The sequence below is a fragment of the Natrix helvetica genome (assembly GCF_964273705.1).
Source record: "Natrix helvetica genome assembly, chromosome: 1".
Lineage (NCBI taxonomy): Eukaryota > Metazoa > Chordata > Lepidosauria > Squamata > Natricidae > Natrix > Natrix helvetica.
In genome coordinates this window covers 140,848,400-140,867,719 of record NC_138548.1, presented here as the reverse complement: position 1 = coordinate 140,867,719, position 19,320 = coordinate 140,848,400, and the positions used below count along the sequence as shown (strand labels likewise).

At 35.1% G+C, this 19,320-nt stretch overlaps 1 protein-coding gene across 6 annotated transcripts in view; it reads left to right on the top strand.

Moving 5' to 3' along the window:
- Positions 1–19,320, top strand: part of NCKAP5 (NCK associated protein 5) — a 631,235-nt gene that overhangs the window by 460,492 nt on the left and 151,423 nt on the right. For all 6 annotated transcript variants that reach the window (XM_081934718.1, XM_081934717.1, XM_081934719.1 and 3 more), the window contains one exon: positions 2,046–2,165. In XM_081934718.1, the coding sequence (XP_081790844.1) occupies positions 2,046–2,165 (120 nt within the window). The remainder of the gene's footprint in view (positions 1–2,045; positions 2,166–19,320) is intronic.

Below are 19,320 nucleotides of genomic sequence, written 5' to 3'. Positions count from 1 at the left end.
CAGCAATATATAGGCATGTATTTCTTTGCTTGTCCTTGTTGTTGATGCTTGACAATGGTTTAAAATTTTCTACATAAGCTAAGTGGCAATGCCTAATGATATTAGCTGTTAAAAGTAAATAAACCAAGCAAGATGGGACCAGGTTGGCCTTTGGTTAGGATACCACCTGTATATCCCATGATTGTGGAATAGAGTGGGAAGTGAAAGAATATCCAAATAAGAAGCAACATCAAGCCATTTGTCTACTATGGTGAGACAATTCCATGCAGACACCAAAGTGGTAAGCTGTGTCTCCCTCTCCGTTTCTTTGTCTCACACTCAAACACACACCATTTTACTTACAGAAATACAGGAATTCTCCCATACACTCATCGTTTTATCTGAGTCTTTTTTTTTTTGGCTTATCGATAACCATTCTTGAATAGAATATAGCTATCATATCTACAGCCAGAAAGTTAAATCCTAGTGTTACAGTGCCTGCTGATGGAACAGAACCAAACACCTATCAAAAAGCTTTAACTTCTATGGATAAATCAATTAGAATACTGATTTTATCCTAGTAAGTCTTAGCTTTCTTACAACAAGTCCACCAAAGATGATTCCTTCAGACTCACTTCAAAGAATTCAGAAAGAAGTAGACTGAATAGAAAGAATAACAACTGAGCTGTGTGCCTCCAATTGTCCTATTTTTCCTATATGCATTTGAATCTTCATTTTTGGTGCTATTTAACTAGAACAATTTGTTTGAAAATGGTATTGTAATTTCAGCAAAATCCCTCTTACTCCATCTCATCCCACTATATCCCAGATATATTAATAGAACCCTACGTCCATGGGAAACATAAAGTGTTCCCATAGGCTGCGTTCTATATTGTCCTGGCCAACATCAGAGGTGGGGGGGGGGATGGAGGGGCAGTTGATTCATTGACTTGCTTGTATATCTTCACAATAGCTGGCTTTTGTGGACTATAATTTTTCAGATTTCATTGGAATATTAAGAGAACTAATATTCCTCACTGAAGATTTAATGTTTCACAGGGAGGCATCAATGGAGAAGGGATAGATATGATGCCATTGCTGGTTGATTTATAACACAGAGGTTAAGAGAAACTGTATAATACGCTCATGTCAAATAAAGCTATGGCACCTCTGCTCAGTGTAGCTTTTATCTTCTTTTCACCTGCCGTTGGTTTGCTTTTCCCATTTTTACTTGGGATGAAATATAAACTTACTTTGCTCGTTTTTCTCCAACACTCAGCACTATATAAGAATACTTCTAGAAAACTGTTCCTTATGGTGAAGTAATAATTTGGCATATAATATTTTATATTTTATTGTATTTATTCTTGTAAATATAGACATAGCAGAAATAATCAAAATAGTTTTATACACTCACCTGCCAAAAAATATCCTTGAATAACTGAGATTAGTTTTAGTGTAGATGCAAGCAAAGATAGAAATAAAGTAGTGTGTAAATAAAGTCTATTAACTCTTTAAGTGCACGTTTAAAACTTTTATGTTTCAGAAAGTCACCTTTTGAACATTATTTAGACATACTACTGCTGAAACTATATATGGGTCACCAGAGGGGGCTTTCTGTTGGTTCGACCCTGATCAGGCGAACTGGTAGTGGTGGTGGTGGTGGGAGGCTCCGGCCACCTGCCCGGACCTTTTTGTGCATGCTCAGAAGCGTTGTGCAAGCAAGCGAATCGATAGTAAAAAAAAAAAAAAGGAAACCCACCACTGTGGGTCACACAGTTTATGGATTGTGATTTTAGTATAGTTAGATCATGTATAATAGACAGACTGGATGTTATCATAGGTTTTATCTGTTATTTATTATATTATTCTAGAATATTTAATTATATATTTATTGTATATTTTAATTGTACATTTATATTTATTGAGGATGTGTGTGTGTGTGTGCGTGTCTGTCTGTCTGTCTGTCTGTCTGTCTTAAATCAAGTGCATTCTAGTATTGACATAATTTGGGGGAGTCAGATGTTGTCACCTTGTTATTTATTCCATTTTCTTTCTTGCTCTAGGATTTGAGAGAGGAATGCTTGAAATTGAAAACAAGAGTTTTTGACCTGGAACAACAAAACCAAACACTGAATGTGCTATTCCAACAAAGAGTGAAACCCACATCTAGCATACTGTTTCAGGTAAACTTATTTGTAAATAAATGTTTGCATTAAAATACATATATTATAGTTTTATCCTGATTAAAATTACTAAGAATGCATAGGTAGTGATAAAGCCAATAGGAAAAAATGACATTTTATAGATACAGTAAATTACAAGAACATGGCATTTGAAAGCTGTTGTATTGCATTTGAAATGGAGAGTCCAGATAGTTTTCGTCTAGGACTTCCATGTTTAATATCCATTTGCGGTTTAGTGTTATGACAGTGATGAAAAACTAACTTTACCACAATCTGAGACTGTAAAGCAAAGGAAAGCTGAAGGTAGGTCCTAAGCACAGTTTCACTTAGCAACCATTTCTTAATGACTGAGTTGCCAGTCCCTGTTGTGGTTGCTAAACAAGGGCTACCTGTGTGCACAAAGAGAGAGAGACGAAAATGCATTACTGTGTGAGATGTTGCTTGCCAAAAAATTAGACACTTTGCTGTAATAAAGAAGCAGAATAACAATCTTCCAGGGGGCAAAATACTTCTATCATGTAATCTCATAATGTAATTGTATTAAAGTCTAGAGTTTCAGACAAACAGATGATTTATCAGAAATCTTGTGTAGATGAGTTGTATCCTGTGGTAACCTTCCCTCATTTAACTTTTGTGCTTAGTTTTTCTTGAACTCTGATTTTCCTTTTTCATTGCAAGTTTTCCAAAGGTTAGGGAAGTTTTCTACAGAAAAGCAAGTTGTACAGCAAAGGGATGTAGAAGTTAGAAGACATAAGAAAAATAAAAGATGCCATGACTTAGACAAACAGAAGTGCTTTATGATAACACAAAACCATCCTTGGATTTAGCTCTATGTTTTCCATATGAATGGGTTCATTCATATGTTAGAAAGTTATATGAAGAAAAGGAAGTGCTTTCATTGCCTTGTAAATATCATATCTGCACAGTTTAAAATAAGAGAAACTCATTAACATTACACAATGACAGCCTTGTAGCTGGGTCTCCCTTTGTGCATAAAATGAATAAAAGATTAGTGTTGGAACCAGAAGAGGGGAACAGTATCTCTTCTGGTCCTGCGGTCTCCCTTGTTTGCATTTAGTACCATCAACAAGAGAATCCTTCTGAGCCAACTAAAAGGAATGAGGAGGGGGATTCTGTGTTGCAGTGGTTCTACTACTAGCTGGCTTTGGTCAGTAGTTGGGAGGGAGGGAGAGGCTGAATCTTTGAGTGCTCTGTAGGGTGGCTCCGACCTTCCCTCTATAACCATCAGGGGAGAGTATTCATTGACAAGGGGTTATCTGTATGAGCTACCATCTCTGGCACAGTAGGACATGCAATTGTGTCCCTTTCTCAGTATCTAAAGGCTGTTAAAGGTTGGATTGGGTGGAAATGGGTCCATGCTTATTGTCCCAAACTAACGGCTGGAGGTTCAGAAACTGACTCAGAAAAGTCCTCTGCCACCACTGATGTAGTAATGCTTTCAGGGACAGCAGCAGCATGAATGTTCATTCAGAAATGACACAAGGATAAAGGAACCTTTTTGTGTATCCCATATTTCAGCTGAATGTTTGCGTCACCAAACAGAATAAGATGCACCAAATGCATGTGGACAAGTGCACTCATTTCACCGTGAAAGTAGAAAGGTCTCATTCCATACCTCTCTAATTGGAGGGACTACATTTGGATTTATCCAAACTTTTTTTTTTTTATGTTATAGTGCAAACTCATGGAAGCCATTGATTTTAGAATGAGAGTGATAGAAGTGTATTAATAATCCAAGCATATCATAAGCCTGCTCCCTTGCACAATTTTATCTAAAAAAATAGAAATAATTTTCAAGATACCTCTGTAGAAAAAAAAACCCATACAATATCAGAAGAGAGTAAAAAAAAATGAAACTCAGTAGGGAAGATACTGCAGAACATTGTTTCTGGAATTCTTTCTAAATCTTGGATAATAGCAATTATTTGAAACATATGACAAGGAAGGAAGGAAAAACAGAGAGACAGAGAAAGACAGACAGGAAAGGAAGACAGGCATTGGCCCAGATTGCTTCTCCCATAAGGATGTGCTAGGATTTTTTTTTCCCCTCTCCTGGCCAGATCTGGCTCATTTTCAGTTTGTGTTGTTGCCTTCCTACCAAATTTGGAGAATTATCCTGCAGATGGACAGAGTCCCACGATCCTTTACCTAATTTCCTTCTGCCATTCTCTTGGGTTGAATTTTTTTAAACCCTTCAAATAAAACTTTTTTTTTCTGTTTATCCTATTGATTTGACCACTCGGAGATGTATGTTCCATGTTTTGTCATAACTGTGAGAAACTGGGTTAATTTTGTGTCTGCCCTTTTTTCTCCTTGTTTTTCATCTGCCCTCATTCTTCTATTTGAGTGATGAGTGAAAAATCTGATCTGAAACATATTTGGATTAGCTACCTCAGTGATATCTGGAGAGAAGACACATAAAATTCTCTCCTCAGGGAAGCGCAACTGTTTGTAATGTTGATGGTGGAGTGTTGGTATCTGGCACAGTTTTTCTGGCAGTCTGTCTACTTAATGGTCCTTTTTAATGCTGCCTTGGTTCTACTGAAATGAACAGCTGTTTTTACATCTTTTTATTGTGTTTATATTGTTTTATTATATTTGCTCGTTTAGTTTATTTGTGCTCAATTTTAGAACTGGTGTTTTTACTTAGTAATTGACTCCAGATGAATAATAGTAACAGCTAATAGACACCATAATCACTCAGTATTTATAAAGCAGAAAATATAGCACATGCGGTACAAGATAATACAAATGGATTACTGTTTGGTGGTTCAGGGGAAAATATGAAGGAAAAAGCTTAAAGGGGAGATATTGTCCTAACTAGCAAATTCTAAAAAAAATCAGAAACAAGTAAAAGAAAAAGGAATATAACAGTAACTTACTAGCATAAAAAGAAACAAAGTGTAATCAAATATCAAGAGGACTAGGTGTGACATTATAATAATGTTCCAATATTTGAGGGGCTGCCACAAAGTAGCAGAGGTCAACCTATTGTCCAAAGTACCTGAAGGCAAGATAAGAAGCAAGGGGTCGAAACTAATCAAGGAGACAGAAATAAGGAGAAATGTCCTGATAATTAGAACAGTTTATCAGTGGAACAACTTGCCTTCAGAAGTTGTGGGGGCTCCAACACTGGAGGTTTTAAAGAAGAGATTGGACAACCATTTCTCTGAGAGGATATAGGGTTTCCTGCCTAAGCAGAGGGTTGGACTAGAAGACTTCCAAGGTCCCTTCCAACTCTGTTGTTCTGTTATTTAAACAAGAGTTTGTATAGCTTTCTAAAGCAAGGCAGAGAGAAGGCTATCAACAAAAGAAGCTCGCTCATATGAGGCCAGTTTTTTCATTGATGTAGTCCTGTATTGATTCTGATTTGCATCCAAATGCTCTAGAACAGGATTTTATCCTGATTAGTTTGTAGCTGCGAGGAGAGCTGAAGGCAGCTAGACCCCCTCCTCATCCTAATCTAGACCTCCTGATAGTTCTCAGTGTGGATAAAACAAGAAAAACATAATAAAATAACAAAACATAGAATAAAAACGGATAACACCAATACAATTAGTTGTCTGAAATTAATGTCAGTAAATGGAAATTCCGCATATGGGCCAAACAGCTGCTAAGTTAGAAATGGCTTTACTGATCAATTATGATCATCTTTGGCAAAGAGAGTAAAGTCTGGCATCAAAGTCAACTTGGATATGGATTATCCAGTGCGCTGACTGGACCAGGAGGAGTTCTCTTTAAGTGATATTAAACCTGAGGATAGGGACAAGATTCTTTCAAATAATCTTGTCCGAAAAACCAATTTGGCATGGAAATAATTAGCATTATTTTGAATTCTGCCTAGGGGGGAAAACTAGAGAAACCATGGATTTTAACTAATATCTTCCATGAACAGTACAATCACTACGGCCCTAGGATATTTCTATATATATATATTCCTAAGAAAGTCTTTAACTATAAAATGTTCATTATTTATTGAAACATATTTTTAAAAATATTTATTACAGTAACATAACATAGAGAACACAAAATCAAGACACACAATCGTGATACACAGCGCATGCTAATTAAATCAGCACAGTTTTTCTTACCTTTATAGCAGAAAGACATAACAATATGAAGTTTAATTGCAAAAAAGTAGCATAACGGAATCTAGCTGTTGGCTAAGTTATAAATGAGGCCCAATGTTTAACATATAATCAAATTATCCCTACAGAAATCATAGCCAAAACTGAACTAATGTATCATAAATAAACCAGTTATTTTAATACAATTTCTCTGTGAAGAAATCAATAGAAGTCAATTATCTTCTGCGATTTAGTTGTTAATAGACACTCTACTCTTGCTAATACACATTTAGCATGTGATTGTTTCACATGGTTTTCATACAGTTAAATAAAACCAGTGGCAAGTAAACCTTTTTAGTAAAGTAAGATTTTTAGAGCACCACCAGATATGTATAAAAACCTGCCTCCTTAGATACAGATTTGTATGACCTATAAACAGAGGTCAGTAGATTTTACAATTTTGAAATAAGGTATCCCTAATAAACATTGTATAAACAATTTTCATTTCTTTACAAGTCTGATGAAACTCATGAAATGCATACATTTACACAATGCAGTATTTATTGGTGTACACTATTTACATTTCTTCCTCATGCTTCCTTAAAGTTAAAATGGTATTATTATATACTCTTAGAATTTTATGAATTCAATGTTTGTTCATATGTATTGGTCCTCAGCACATGGCTGTTTGAATGACATAATACCTGTGCAGTGTAGATTTAATATCTCCATTAAATGATTTTGAACCAAACTCTTGTCATTCTTAACCCAAAAATAAATTCATTAATTTAAATTTGATTCTATTGTCTCATCAAGTTCTTGGAACCGCAATATGCCTAAAACATTGTGAGTATACCTTGAATGTACAGGAGTTATACCAGGATTTTCTAGCACTCCCCTTCAGATTATGTTGTTCATTCCAATGATATCGTTTCATGATACAGTCTGGAGAGAATTTATCCCATTGTGACTTAGTTTAGTTTTTAGTTTGTTTGTCTGTCTTTCTGCTCCAGCTCTTACTATCTGTGTTCTTATTCCTTATTCTAGTGCAGATAGTCCCCGATTTACAACCACAATTGAGTCCAAAATTTTAATTGCTAAGTAAATTAAGTGAAATTTGCCTTATTTTATAGCCTTTCTTGCCACAGCTGTTAAATGAATTACTGCAGTTGTTTAGTTAGTACACAGTACATAGCTGCCCTATTGCTTTTGCGTATCAGAAGGTTGCAAAAGGTGATCTCATGACCCCGGGGCACTACAACCATCATCAATACATGCCAGTTGCCATGTGTCCAAATTTTGATCATGTGAGGCTGCTGTGACAGTCATTAAGTGTGCAAAAGTCACTTTTAAGTCACTTTTTAGTGCCGTTGTAACTTCAAACAGTGACTAAACGAATGCGTGTAAGTCGAGGACTCCCTGTATTCTAATTTAGTTTATCTCACTAGCTTCCATGAAGTTTAGTGCTGTATTTATTGCAGCCACCGGAAAGATGTAGAAACAAATTATGTCCTACAGAGAACCTTGAAAGTACATGTGTATTGTCCACATTAAACAAAAAGATTAATAACTCCCTTGCCTCAGTAAACCAAAAAGAAGAGCTATGGATCATTGATTAGAAAAAAAGACAACATTTTAACTGTGTGTGTGTGTGTGTGTGTGTGTGTGTGTGTTTGTGTATAAATACACACAGGTACACATTAAGCATGAAGCAGCAATTTCGTTTTCTTTTTATCTCTTTTAAATCTCATAGCGGAGGAGAAGTAATCTTGTGAGAAATAGTTCCTTGCATTACTCATTTTTGGCACATTCAGCTTCAGAGCAAAGTTCACAATAAAAAAGATGAGAACATAATTTCCATTCTTAGTTCTGAAAAGGTGTAACCCCAAGAATTTGAGTGCACAATCTCTTCCTTTGATAGATAGATGTAGGTACATTGTTCCTCCCCACTTTCTCATTTGTGTTCCCGGTAACCAGCTGAAAGAAAAATAATAATATTACTCTAGATCAATTTTATGCCAGCGATGTTTTCTGCAACATGTTCAAAGGTTTTTTATCATTAATATTGTTTTAAAAACTGTCAGTGTCATACATTTTTCACCATCACACAATGATCCACAGACGCCCAACCACACATACGCACATAGAGAGAAGCTGGCAATACCACAGAGCTTGAAAATATTGAAAGAGAATCATTTGTATTTATCTCTGGGATTTGATTGTGCAGACTGGTACATTAATTCCTAGGTGCTAGAAATTCGGAGCATCCATTTTTGGCAGTAAAAATTATGCAAAGGAAATCTAATTCTCATCATGAGAAGATTAGATAAACCAAATCTGATCCAAAATGCATAGCCTTTTTCCAAATTAAGCATTCTGAACCCTGACATACTGCATGTTTCCAAAGTGAAATATTTTTATTTGGCTTTGCCTCAAGCCAGCATCTTATCTGGGGAAAGCAGCTCCAGTGACTACATGAGATCCCTCTCAGATTAATCTTCCCATCTGTAATACATACTATATTCCACTCCTTTGATTATTGTCTTGGGGTTAAGCTTTCAACTTATTTTATGGTTTTGCCTGTTGCTTGTGTGTTACTAATATGTCATGTTTTGACAAAGAAGACATTTTTATTTTATGATTGTGGTTGTTCTTTTTGTATGGAGATATCATGTGTTCCATATAAATAAGCACAGAACTCTTGATTAGATTAATACACTTTCCCTGTACTTTTGAGATTCTTCTAATGTGCAGAAATGTAAAATCACTTTCAGCAGGGCTGGGAATATTTCAGCTTCTCGGAGAAACATCAGGAGAACAAAATTCAGAACATATATTCTTGAGCCTTGAGCAAGAATTCGAAAAAAATTCTCATTTGTCTGCCACCAACACCTTCAAATTTCTCTACTTGAAACACCAAACATGACTAGTAAGATTTTAAGAAGTGGATGGGAGATTTATAAGCAAAGGAATTGGCTGGAAGATTTCTCCTGTTTTCTCCTGGGCAAAGAGAAATTTTCCAGCAATTTCTCAAGGAAGGAATGAAAACACTGCAACTGACATAAAACAGTGGGGAGATTTTCTTTTTAATGCTTTCCCAGAGGGTTTAATTAACCCTCCCCCTCCCCCCCTTTTAGATTTCGGTTTAACCAAAGAACACTCTTATAGGTCACTTTAACATCTCATAACTAAATGGAAAAACATCGTATTTCTCCAAAATGCTCTCCCTTTTTGAAAGAAGGTCTATAACAAATTATTTTTCATCAAATGAAATGAGATTTGACAGCAAAAGTATAAAATAATATCTTAGGTTAGCATTATTGTCTCCCTTTTCTATTTTCCTACCATATTGGCTAGCAATATGCTGACTTCCAAAGATCTGTGGAAGCAGCAGTTTATCCAAGGGCTCTTATGTAGGATTTCTTGAGACGTCCCTGCTGATCCTCATGGAAAAACTACACAGTCATAGTTCCTCCCTCTGAGTGCCAACTCACTGATAAAAACATCCATCTGCTCTCAAATGTTTTTTTCAGAACAGATCTTGAAGAACTTGAGCAGCCTCTGTAGCCTTACCGCATCTACTTAAAATAGTTTTATCCATATTTCAGCATGCATGACATGTTGTTGATAGTCAACAATATATGTTTAATACATAAACTAATATTTAATATACATATTGTGCCAGATTTTTCCATAGAAATGCTCTGCTGATAGGTTGCTAATCCTCTGCAGCATCTTATGAGCAGATGGGGGAAGAAGGAAGAGGTTCAGGATATCCATATCCTAGAATCTATCAGGATATATCTATTAGGTTAGAAGGTTATAGCTTTATTCAGGCAAGATTCTGTCCATTAGGTATAGGCAAATAAAGGATTGGATTCAGTTGGATTTCACTGTGTCATCATTGGGCCTGGACCTACAGCTACCAAGCCATTTATTTTTGCAATGTTTATTCCTTTTAGTGCCGTTAGTGTATGCTTTCTCAAAATTGAGATCTTTGGAACAAATTGAAGAGTGGGGGAGGGGGAAGGAGAGAGAGAGAGAGAGAATGAATGAGAATGAGAATGAATAGTGATTGTGATTACAATTGGGGACTTAAATACTTGATTGAAATGAAATGATGCAGAGTTATGTGTAAGATGAAACAAGCTAGTCCCTGAAAGAGATGGAAATGAGTTTCTGTACTTAACTCAGAAGGTGAATAACTTGGATCTTACTAGTCTTAATGAAGGATGGGAAGTACAAAGTCTGGGGAATACATTTTGAGCAGAGATTGGAACCAGCATTATAGACTATGTAATAGTATTGTATGACCTTTTAAAATTAGTAATTACTTTTGGAATAGGATGTTACCCAAATATTGATCACCTGTCCTTCACCTCAGAATTACATCTGCAAGACTAACATTTATTTGGATGCTGATCACTGCAAAGGTAGTGTATTGAAGATGTGATTCCAAAGGTTATACAACTAAGTCATAAATATCTTAAGTATGAAAATTTTCAATTGCACTCATCAATAATCACTGCAGAGTCAACTGATTTGGTCCCCTGCTTTCAGTAACTCATAATTCAAATGTAGAATCTTTTATCACACACCATGTTATAAAGGAGCAATAAGTGTTGATTACTAGTTCCAAATCTTGGTTTTTCCATTAATGTGTAATAGCAATAAAAACTATAATGTGTAAACATAAAAACTATTGATAAAGAACTTATCTCTCTTGTCATTTGCTGTCCAGTTGCAAGAAAACAAAAACCAAAAATAATTAGTATTATAAAGCTTTACTTAGGCAAAAAAGGAAATGTGCCTCCAGAAAAGATTGGAAATCCTTGGTCTCAGGGGTCAGGTTGAATGCACCAGCATTTATTTATATATTTATTAAATTTAGAGACTACCCAACTTCAAAATGGCTCTGGGCAAGTTATATTCAAATAAAAAGTGAAACAAAGTAAAACATTAAAAAAAATTGTCTGATCAGACAAATATACTAGCTATAATTATGGTTGGTCACACAGTCATCTAGATGTTTGGTATTTTTTCTACCTATCACATCTTTCCTAAGGATCTGAGATAGTCAGATGATGTTGAATATTAAAGGTATCGTTGCAAGATATAAGCTGTTCCTATTTTTATTTTTATAGATACAACAATGTGATTTTATCAGTGCCAATGCTATTTAGGTGGTGCACCAGGTATTTTGGGATTGCACCCAAGACACCTGTTACTATTGGTAGCATATTTGTTTTTCTTTAGTCATAGTTATTCTACTTCTGTTTGCATATCTTTGTATTTTGTGATTTTGTCCAATTCTTTCTCTTCTGTGTCCACGCAGTGCATTGTTCATATTCAGACTTTTTTTTGTCTTATCAACAGTTGTTAAGCCTGAGTTATTATGTATTTATCAAATTTAAATACCACCCATCTCATTCTCAGAAGAATCTAGGCTCTGGCACTTGTCTGTTTGTTTGTTTGTTTGCATACTAAAATCCCAGAGCACTTTAGCATCCAAATTTTATATTACTGTGTTTCCCTCAAAATAAAACCCTGTCTTATATTTTTTGCCAACAAAAAAGGCACCAGGTCTTATTTTGGGGGGAGAATGTTGTCCACTGACTCATCTCACTTGCGCGCATCAGAGTAGGCCATATTTCAGGGAAACACAGTACTTTATCTATTTTGTGGTCCCACCAATGTTTGCTTGGAGGAAATTGGTATCTTTGCAGATCTTTCAATTCATCACTGTTGCTACTTTGTTATGACATTGTTTGTAGTCAGTCTGGGTGATCTTCTTGCATCAGCTAACTAAATGGTCCACTTTTTCTTTAGCTTCTTTACAGAGTCAGCATTTGCTGTCTATTGCTTTATATATACAAAAAATGGGAAATCATAGTTGGCAGTTCTTCAGCTGGGGTTGGCCTTCATATGCTTTGAGTTTTTCTCAAGAACTTAGGGATGTCTTGGTTTCTCCCATTGCTTTTTTGTGTGTTCCTATTATTATTGGAACCACTAACACTAGGTGCTGTTGCTTGCTGCTGCTACTACTTATGGCTTGAGATGACACTACACAAGATGCTTAGCCCTTGGAGAAGAGGCTGAAGATTTCCAAAGCATCGAAGGGTCAAAAGAAACCCAACAGAAAATGGTTGTGGTTGGAATATTATGGCTTGAGATGACACTACACAAGATGCTTAGCCCTTGGAGAAGTGGCTGAAGATTTCCAAAGCATCGAAGGGTCAAAAGAAACCCAACAGAAAATGGTGGTGGTTGGAATATTATCATCATAGCTGAGATCCTGAAGAAGAGAGCAACCATCAGTCCAAAGAGTGGAAGAAGTCAGACACAGATGATGGACGATCAACATGCAACTAAGAGCAGAGAGGGGAAGAATGCAAGGTATTGAGTTTCAGTTTGACAAAGGAGGACTAAATCAATCAAATCAAAAATAGCAGCCAAGCTCTTAAGTCTTTGAATAGGTGCCTATTTCTTTTTTTCTGGATTGCAGGATAGCTGTAACAGAATGCTGATAAATGGAGAAGGAAGAATTAAGGGATAGGATCAAACAGAAGAGTCTTGGGAGGGGGAAAATCTGTCTAGAGTTGCATTTTTTTGCTCATGCCAAGCAAGAGAGAGAGGGGAACTGGGAAAGCAAAGAAAGCTCCTCATTATAAGAGAAGAAAGAGATGAGTCCAGCTCAGCAAAGAACAATCACAGTAGGAAATGAAACAGAAAGAAACTACTTTAAGACATTTGTATATCAATGCACTTGAGGAACACATGTAGAAAAGCACTACAGCTAATAACTCCCAAACATTGCCAAGTTAAGTAAGACACATTATTTTGTAACTTCTTTTCTAATATCAGGGTTTTTTGAGCCATAAGTTTTATATCCATTGACTGGGAATACAGTACTACCCTAAAAATTATTTCTGCCTCTCCTCTTTCGACACTACATTAAACATACAAAGAAAAATGTGATCACAATTTTCCCACAAACGGAAGAGGCATTAAGCTCCTGCATTTTTAAACATTCTTGAAGCAAAAGTAATGCTTTGGTTGCGCAATGAAAAAAAAAAGCTAGCTTTATTGCCTTCCAAGTCCCTTACAGATTATTATACAAAATTTCTGAGAGGTCTGTTTCCTGTTCCCCAATAATGGTCCCCTGAAACTCTTCAGTTTCTGGGCTTAGAGACCTGTATATACTTCTGTTTTATTGAATAGCTCTTTAAGCCCTATCTTTGCCTGAGCAGGCTTGGTGGAGACTGTTAGTCATAAAACTCTTTTCCTTCAGTTTACTCCCAGAATTTATTTTTACACTGGGCTTTAAAGAATGCTAAAAGAGCTATTTGACAATGGATTTGGGATCGGGACAGAGGCCAGACACCCAGTCATTTATATGCTGATGTATCTGACAGCTGTACCCCTGCCTCCTCTCTCTTTCATGTTATCATCTGGAAGCACTCTGTGCCTTTATACTGGCTCGGTTCAGTGCATTGCCATCTGCATTGTTGCTGGGCAGACTCTGAAATATCCCCACTGAAAGTCAGATTCACCCTTGTGAGTGGGAAATATGAAAAAAGGGATACTCACTCTTCTTCTGCCCTTTTTATAGGGATGCAACACTGATTATACCTAATTTAAGCAGTCATCCAGGAAGGAATGTTGCAAGGCTTAAAAACTGGGCATGTCCCGCAATGCAGCTGTATTTTGTGGTGTCAGGTATTCCAGGTCAAATATGCGTGAAAAGTGAATGAATGCTCAACCGAACTCAACAGAAACAGAAAGATCCAGATGTTCTAGATTCAGAATTTGTGGGTTGATATGTTCCAACTTACAATTGTGCAATTGAGAAATTGCACTTATGAATAGGTTGCTGCCAGTTGTTTTGACCTTAATAAAATTTATTGTGGGATGACAATACAAGCAACTTCTAAAGTTTACATTAACTTAAGGATTTGAGGACACTGTGTTTAAATGGACATGGTTACCAATCTTGCAGAAAAAAGACAACTTACTTCCATGACAATATTATATATGGCAATTCTTCTGGAGCAATTAATTATTGATAGCTGACAAAATAAGTGGATTGCCTGGAGTATGACCTGAGCTTCAAATATCATTAAATGTTAGTAAGTATTAGAAGATAAATAATTATGTTGGCTTCCATCAGCTTTAAAAGATCAAAATCCTAAGATTCCCTTTACTTTTGGACAGAAATGAACTATTCAAAAGAGGCCAAATACACCATAGACAACAGCAAATTTGGTATATATTCGAGTTGATGCAAGCAGCCCTAATTCTTGCTCAAAATTGTTGTAGTATTGTCAATAGCAATACTATTTTTTGTAATTGTAGATGCTTCAAAATTAATGGCTATTATTAAGCAAATTAGGATTGTACTCGTACTGCTAGCCTGTAAATAATTCTTCAGAATAAGCAATCTGGTTTCCATATCTCCTTAAATAGATGAGATGAAAAGGGAAAACTTTGTGCTGTACTGGACCAGGAGGCAGAAACAATACTTTAAATAAATCCCTATCACAGAAGAAGGAATATCACAAATTATCTGTAAGGAAAATCGTATTTTGAAGCTTGTCTTTTTTATTTTTTTAATAAAAATTCATAGACAGACACAAGCAAAAAAGCAAACAAAAACATTTTGTGGCATATAAAGTATAAAAAAAAGTCTTGTTTTAAACACAACTTTAAATCTTGGCCATACAGAATATTGATCAGTCTTTCTATTACAGGGATAAATCCAAGACTGTAAATCCACGCTGGCTTTCCAATTAAAATATTTTTCCCATGTATAGCCCAGACACAGTAGATACATAGATATTCATATAGTGATAAATTCCAAAGAATTGACACACTGATGTCTTTAAGACATACACGGATCAAAAAAGAGCAATACAAGCTAAGCTAATTTGATGCGTCTTCACCTTGTCAATGGAATTGACAGCAAACTCATTTTAAAGCATTTTCTGAGCTGTCCAATGAACATAATTTTTGTTGAATTAATATTTTAAGATAGTAGGAATAATACTAGTCATAATGATGTTTATCACTGTTTTCTTAACGTGAGGTGTTCCAAAATTGTTCTAAATCATTAATATTCACCTTAGAAGCATTTAATAGTCGATAAAATATACTGTAGAGTTGGAATGTACAAAACATGTTCCAATAGCGATAGTAATTGAGTTTTAGGTGCTCTAATATGTCTGCATAAATTCGTGAAAGCAAAAGATGTTTTAATTCAATATATAGCTATTCTTCAGTTTAGATCAATATGATGATCTAAATTATCAATATTCCTATTGGCGATGAATTTCATGATAAAAAATTAATTATAGTTTTTAAGCTACAATTATCCTATAGTGTACAATAACCCTGTGTGAGTAAGATGTCTTAAAACATATAAAAATATAACTGGGGTTTAAAATGGAATCTGCCAAAATGGATCACATAATAGTTTCTGATTATACTCATAATGAGTTTTGGACTTGATTCTTTGGATTCTATTCAGAAATAAAAATCAAAATGTACATGGAGTGATAAAACTGTAAATTAAGAAAATTGAAAGGCTATAATTGAATAAAAGTCTAAAGTTTGTCTTCACATAAATTCATCTGGTATTAATTTAGCAATTTAATACTTTAATGTATTAAGATGGGAATCCATATAAGTGCATCTATCAAACTATATAAATCTAGATTAATAAATAAATTTGAATCTAAAAAACAAATTTCTCTTGGAATAATTATTCCAATTTAGCTAAAACTATTCAAACACCAAATAAAATACCAATTTTCAGAAATGTTCATGTATATGTTAAAGTCCATAGGACATTTGTGAATCTTCATCCAATTAATTGAATATAATCTGATAAATTATCAAACTGCAGTACTAATACTATCAATTACATTTCCTGGTGTATAATATTTGAATATTCAAATTTCCTGGTGTATAATATTCGAATATAATATTCAAAAAGTTACAAGATTTGCATATAATAATAGCTTCTGTTCAACTCCAGCTGTTTCATGTTCAGAATGGTATCTGAAAACCATGTTTTCTTTTGATGTTCATTTTTTCCTTTATTTTCTCCTTGGTTTATGCAGATTATTTTTTTAAAGCTAAAGCATAACATTAACACTTCTAAAGTAAAATGGACTTTAAAGGTTGTCGTATTCATTGCATTCATGCTAGAAGTTGTAGAAATACTCTCTTATGCAAATGTTACTACTTTCTCTTCTGAATAGCTATTATGGTATATTATACGTTAGTCTATAAATTACCTTAGCCACAGTATCAGACACATCTAAATCTACCTTTGAAATTCATGCAGACACTTTTTTCCAGAAATCAGTGACTTTTCCCCCCCTTGGATATTTGGCCATAAAAGTATCTCTTTTGTGACAAAATTTCTCCCTCCCTCCCTCCCCCCCTCCACCTCTCTCTCCCTCCCTCCCCCCCCCTCTCTCTCACACACACATATTATAAGTGTACTTTACCAGCAAATGTAGATAGAAATAAAACTCTTCCAGTCTAACAATCAGGGTGCAAGCCTAACAGGTAATGGAAGGAAACAGAAAAGATATGCCAGTTACTTGATGCAGGCCATGACTTTTGCTATTCGGAAAGAGTTTCCTACTCTTTCTTCAGAGTAGCTAATAGGATAATTTTCCAGTGTTCAGACAACAGAATGAAGGCCTGCTTGTTGCGCAAAAAATAAAAATAAAATCCCAATATTTGGGTTTCTTGTCATAACCAAAAGCTTTTCTAATATTTTAAAAGAATTACTTTTTCAAGTTCCAAGTCTTCTACATAAAAGAACGGTACAAAGCTAGAGAAAAGGCCAGTACTAATAAATCAAAGAAAGGAACTGTCTGGAGGCAAAACAGAAACATTTTTTAGTGAAATACTTATGAATAATTTTGAAGTAGGAATTGCTATTCTCAATTCTCAAAGCTGTGCAAATCTATTTTGAACCATCCAAGCCTGGGTAGTTTGTGTTTTATTACAAGTATTCTTTCATATATGTTCCTTGGAACTCTGTGATGCTCATTAATTTATCATGTTCTATTTCACACATCATCTTTTAAAGCTATAAGTATGAATGTGTTCTTCCATGGAAAAGTAACCAGAATGTATATCTGTGTGTTTGCACATGTGTGATTGTGTGTGTGTGTGTGTGTGTGTGTGTGTGTGTGTGTGTGTGTCTCTCTCTCTCTCTCTCTCTCTCTCTCTCTGTGTATTTATTTGGTACAACTGCAGATCAGGGAAAATGAACAGTATTTTTTTTACATATTAATTGTTTGACATTGCTATTCAACAGGAAAAGGTAATGGTCAACTCCAGGTTAGATTTGATTTCACGATTTAAATCACTAGTAAAAAAAGGCTTGATTTAAGTGAATTTGATTTAAATCATATTTTTTAAAAGATCAACTGTCCTGCAGTGACTCCTCCTCTGACCTGCTCTTGACTCACCGACAGTCCCATTCACTTTAATGGGATGGCTTATGATGCAACAGTGACACAACAAGGTGAATGGGACAGTCGGATGTGGCGGGCAGCAGGTGAGTGGATGCTCACTAACAGGTGCTGCCATGATGGATCTGAAATGACAGATACTCTTTAAATGTAAGGACTCATTCTTGCTGGTAGTTAGAATCTTTAATATTATTATTTGCAAACAAAATCAAGGTTTCCTATTTAGCTTTCAGAGATTGGATTCATTGAATGAGTTTACCAAAAATATAAATATTGCAGAATATACAGCCTCATGCTACATAACTAAGCTTCATTTCATGCTGAATAAACTAAAGTATTAATATATCTTAAATAGAAAACTATAGATAGATTTTAGTCCAAAAGCATTTTATTAAAATAAATTTGATGAAAATAAAAAAAAGCCATTTTAACTTTTAAAGAATCCAATTTAAAATTTTAAAAAATCCAATTTTTTAAAAAAAATTAAAACAAATCATCAATTTTTATCCATCCTGCTCAATTAATCCTACAATTTTCCAAGTAAACCATAGGTAATATAAAGTGATTGATGATACAGCACTAGGTGGTTGCCTCCTCATATGACACTCAAGGTACTACTAAGGAATTACTGAGGATCTTTCAGAGTACTAATGGTGATTATGTCAGCTAAATTAAAACTTTGGAGATGTCTAGTCATTGGTGTCACCATGAGGAATAATATTCCAATATATCTCAAAAGTGAGGAGGCTCCATTCTTGAATTGGCTTGCTAAAGAACTCAGTGAACAGATAGCAATTTATTCAAAGAAGATCAAACAGAAATGGAAGCATATATTGAAGAGCTGCACAGCAAAGATGTCAATATCTAAGGTAGCTTAGATAGCATTCTATATTTACAGCATCCTCTAGTACTAAAAGGTGAAGACAGATCAGCCTTTCAGTTACCCCAAGTTACAAAGCATACAGGAATTGATGAAACATGTACAGAAATATTACAAGCAACAGCAGCCAAATCAGTAAAAACAATGATGCATCATAAACAAATAATGGCTGAAAATCTGGAGAATGACACAGTGGCCAACAGATTGGAAGACATAAATTTCCATATTGGTACCAAAGAGAAGACATTTAGCAGACTGTGCAAAATGTTGTACAATATCCCTAAATTACATGCTAACAAAATAATGGTTAGGATCATCCAATACAGATTTGGAGCTCAATTTGTTTGAGAAGGTAGGACAACTATTGGTGTGGAATGTGGGAGTAATAATCCAGTAAAATGGACCAGAGCTGATAGGATTTCTATTTAATATGTTTGGAGGCTATTTGGGATTTGTCTGCATTTTGAATCTTTTCCATATCTGCATATCTATGCATAAAAATTCTAACTGGGAGGATAAGACCAGAGAAGAAGATGGCAAAAATAGTTTCAAGATACATTCTCAAAAACTGGAGATCCTTCTATGATTTGTTATTTATCTTTCTTATAAGCATGCAGAATGGAAGTAGTGATGGTAGCTTTAGCTGTAATCTTAGGTGCCTCTCTTGGGTATGTCCAAAATATTGCTGCTCT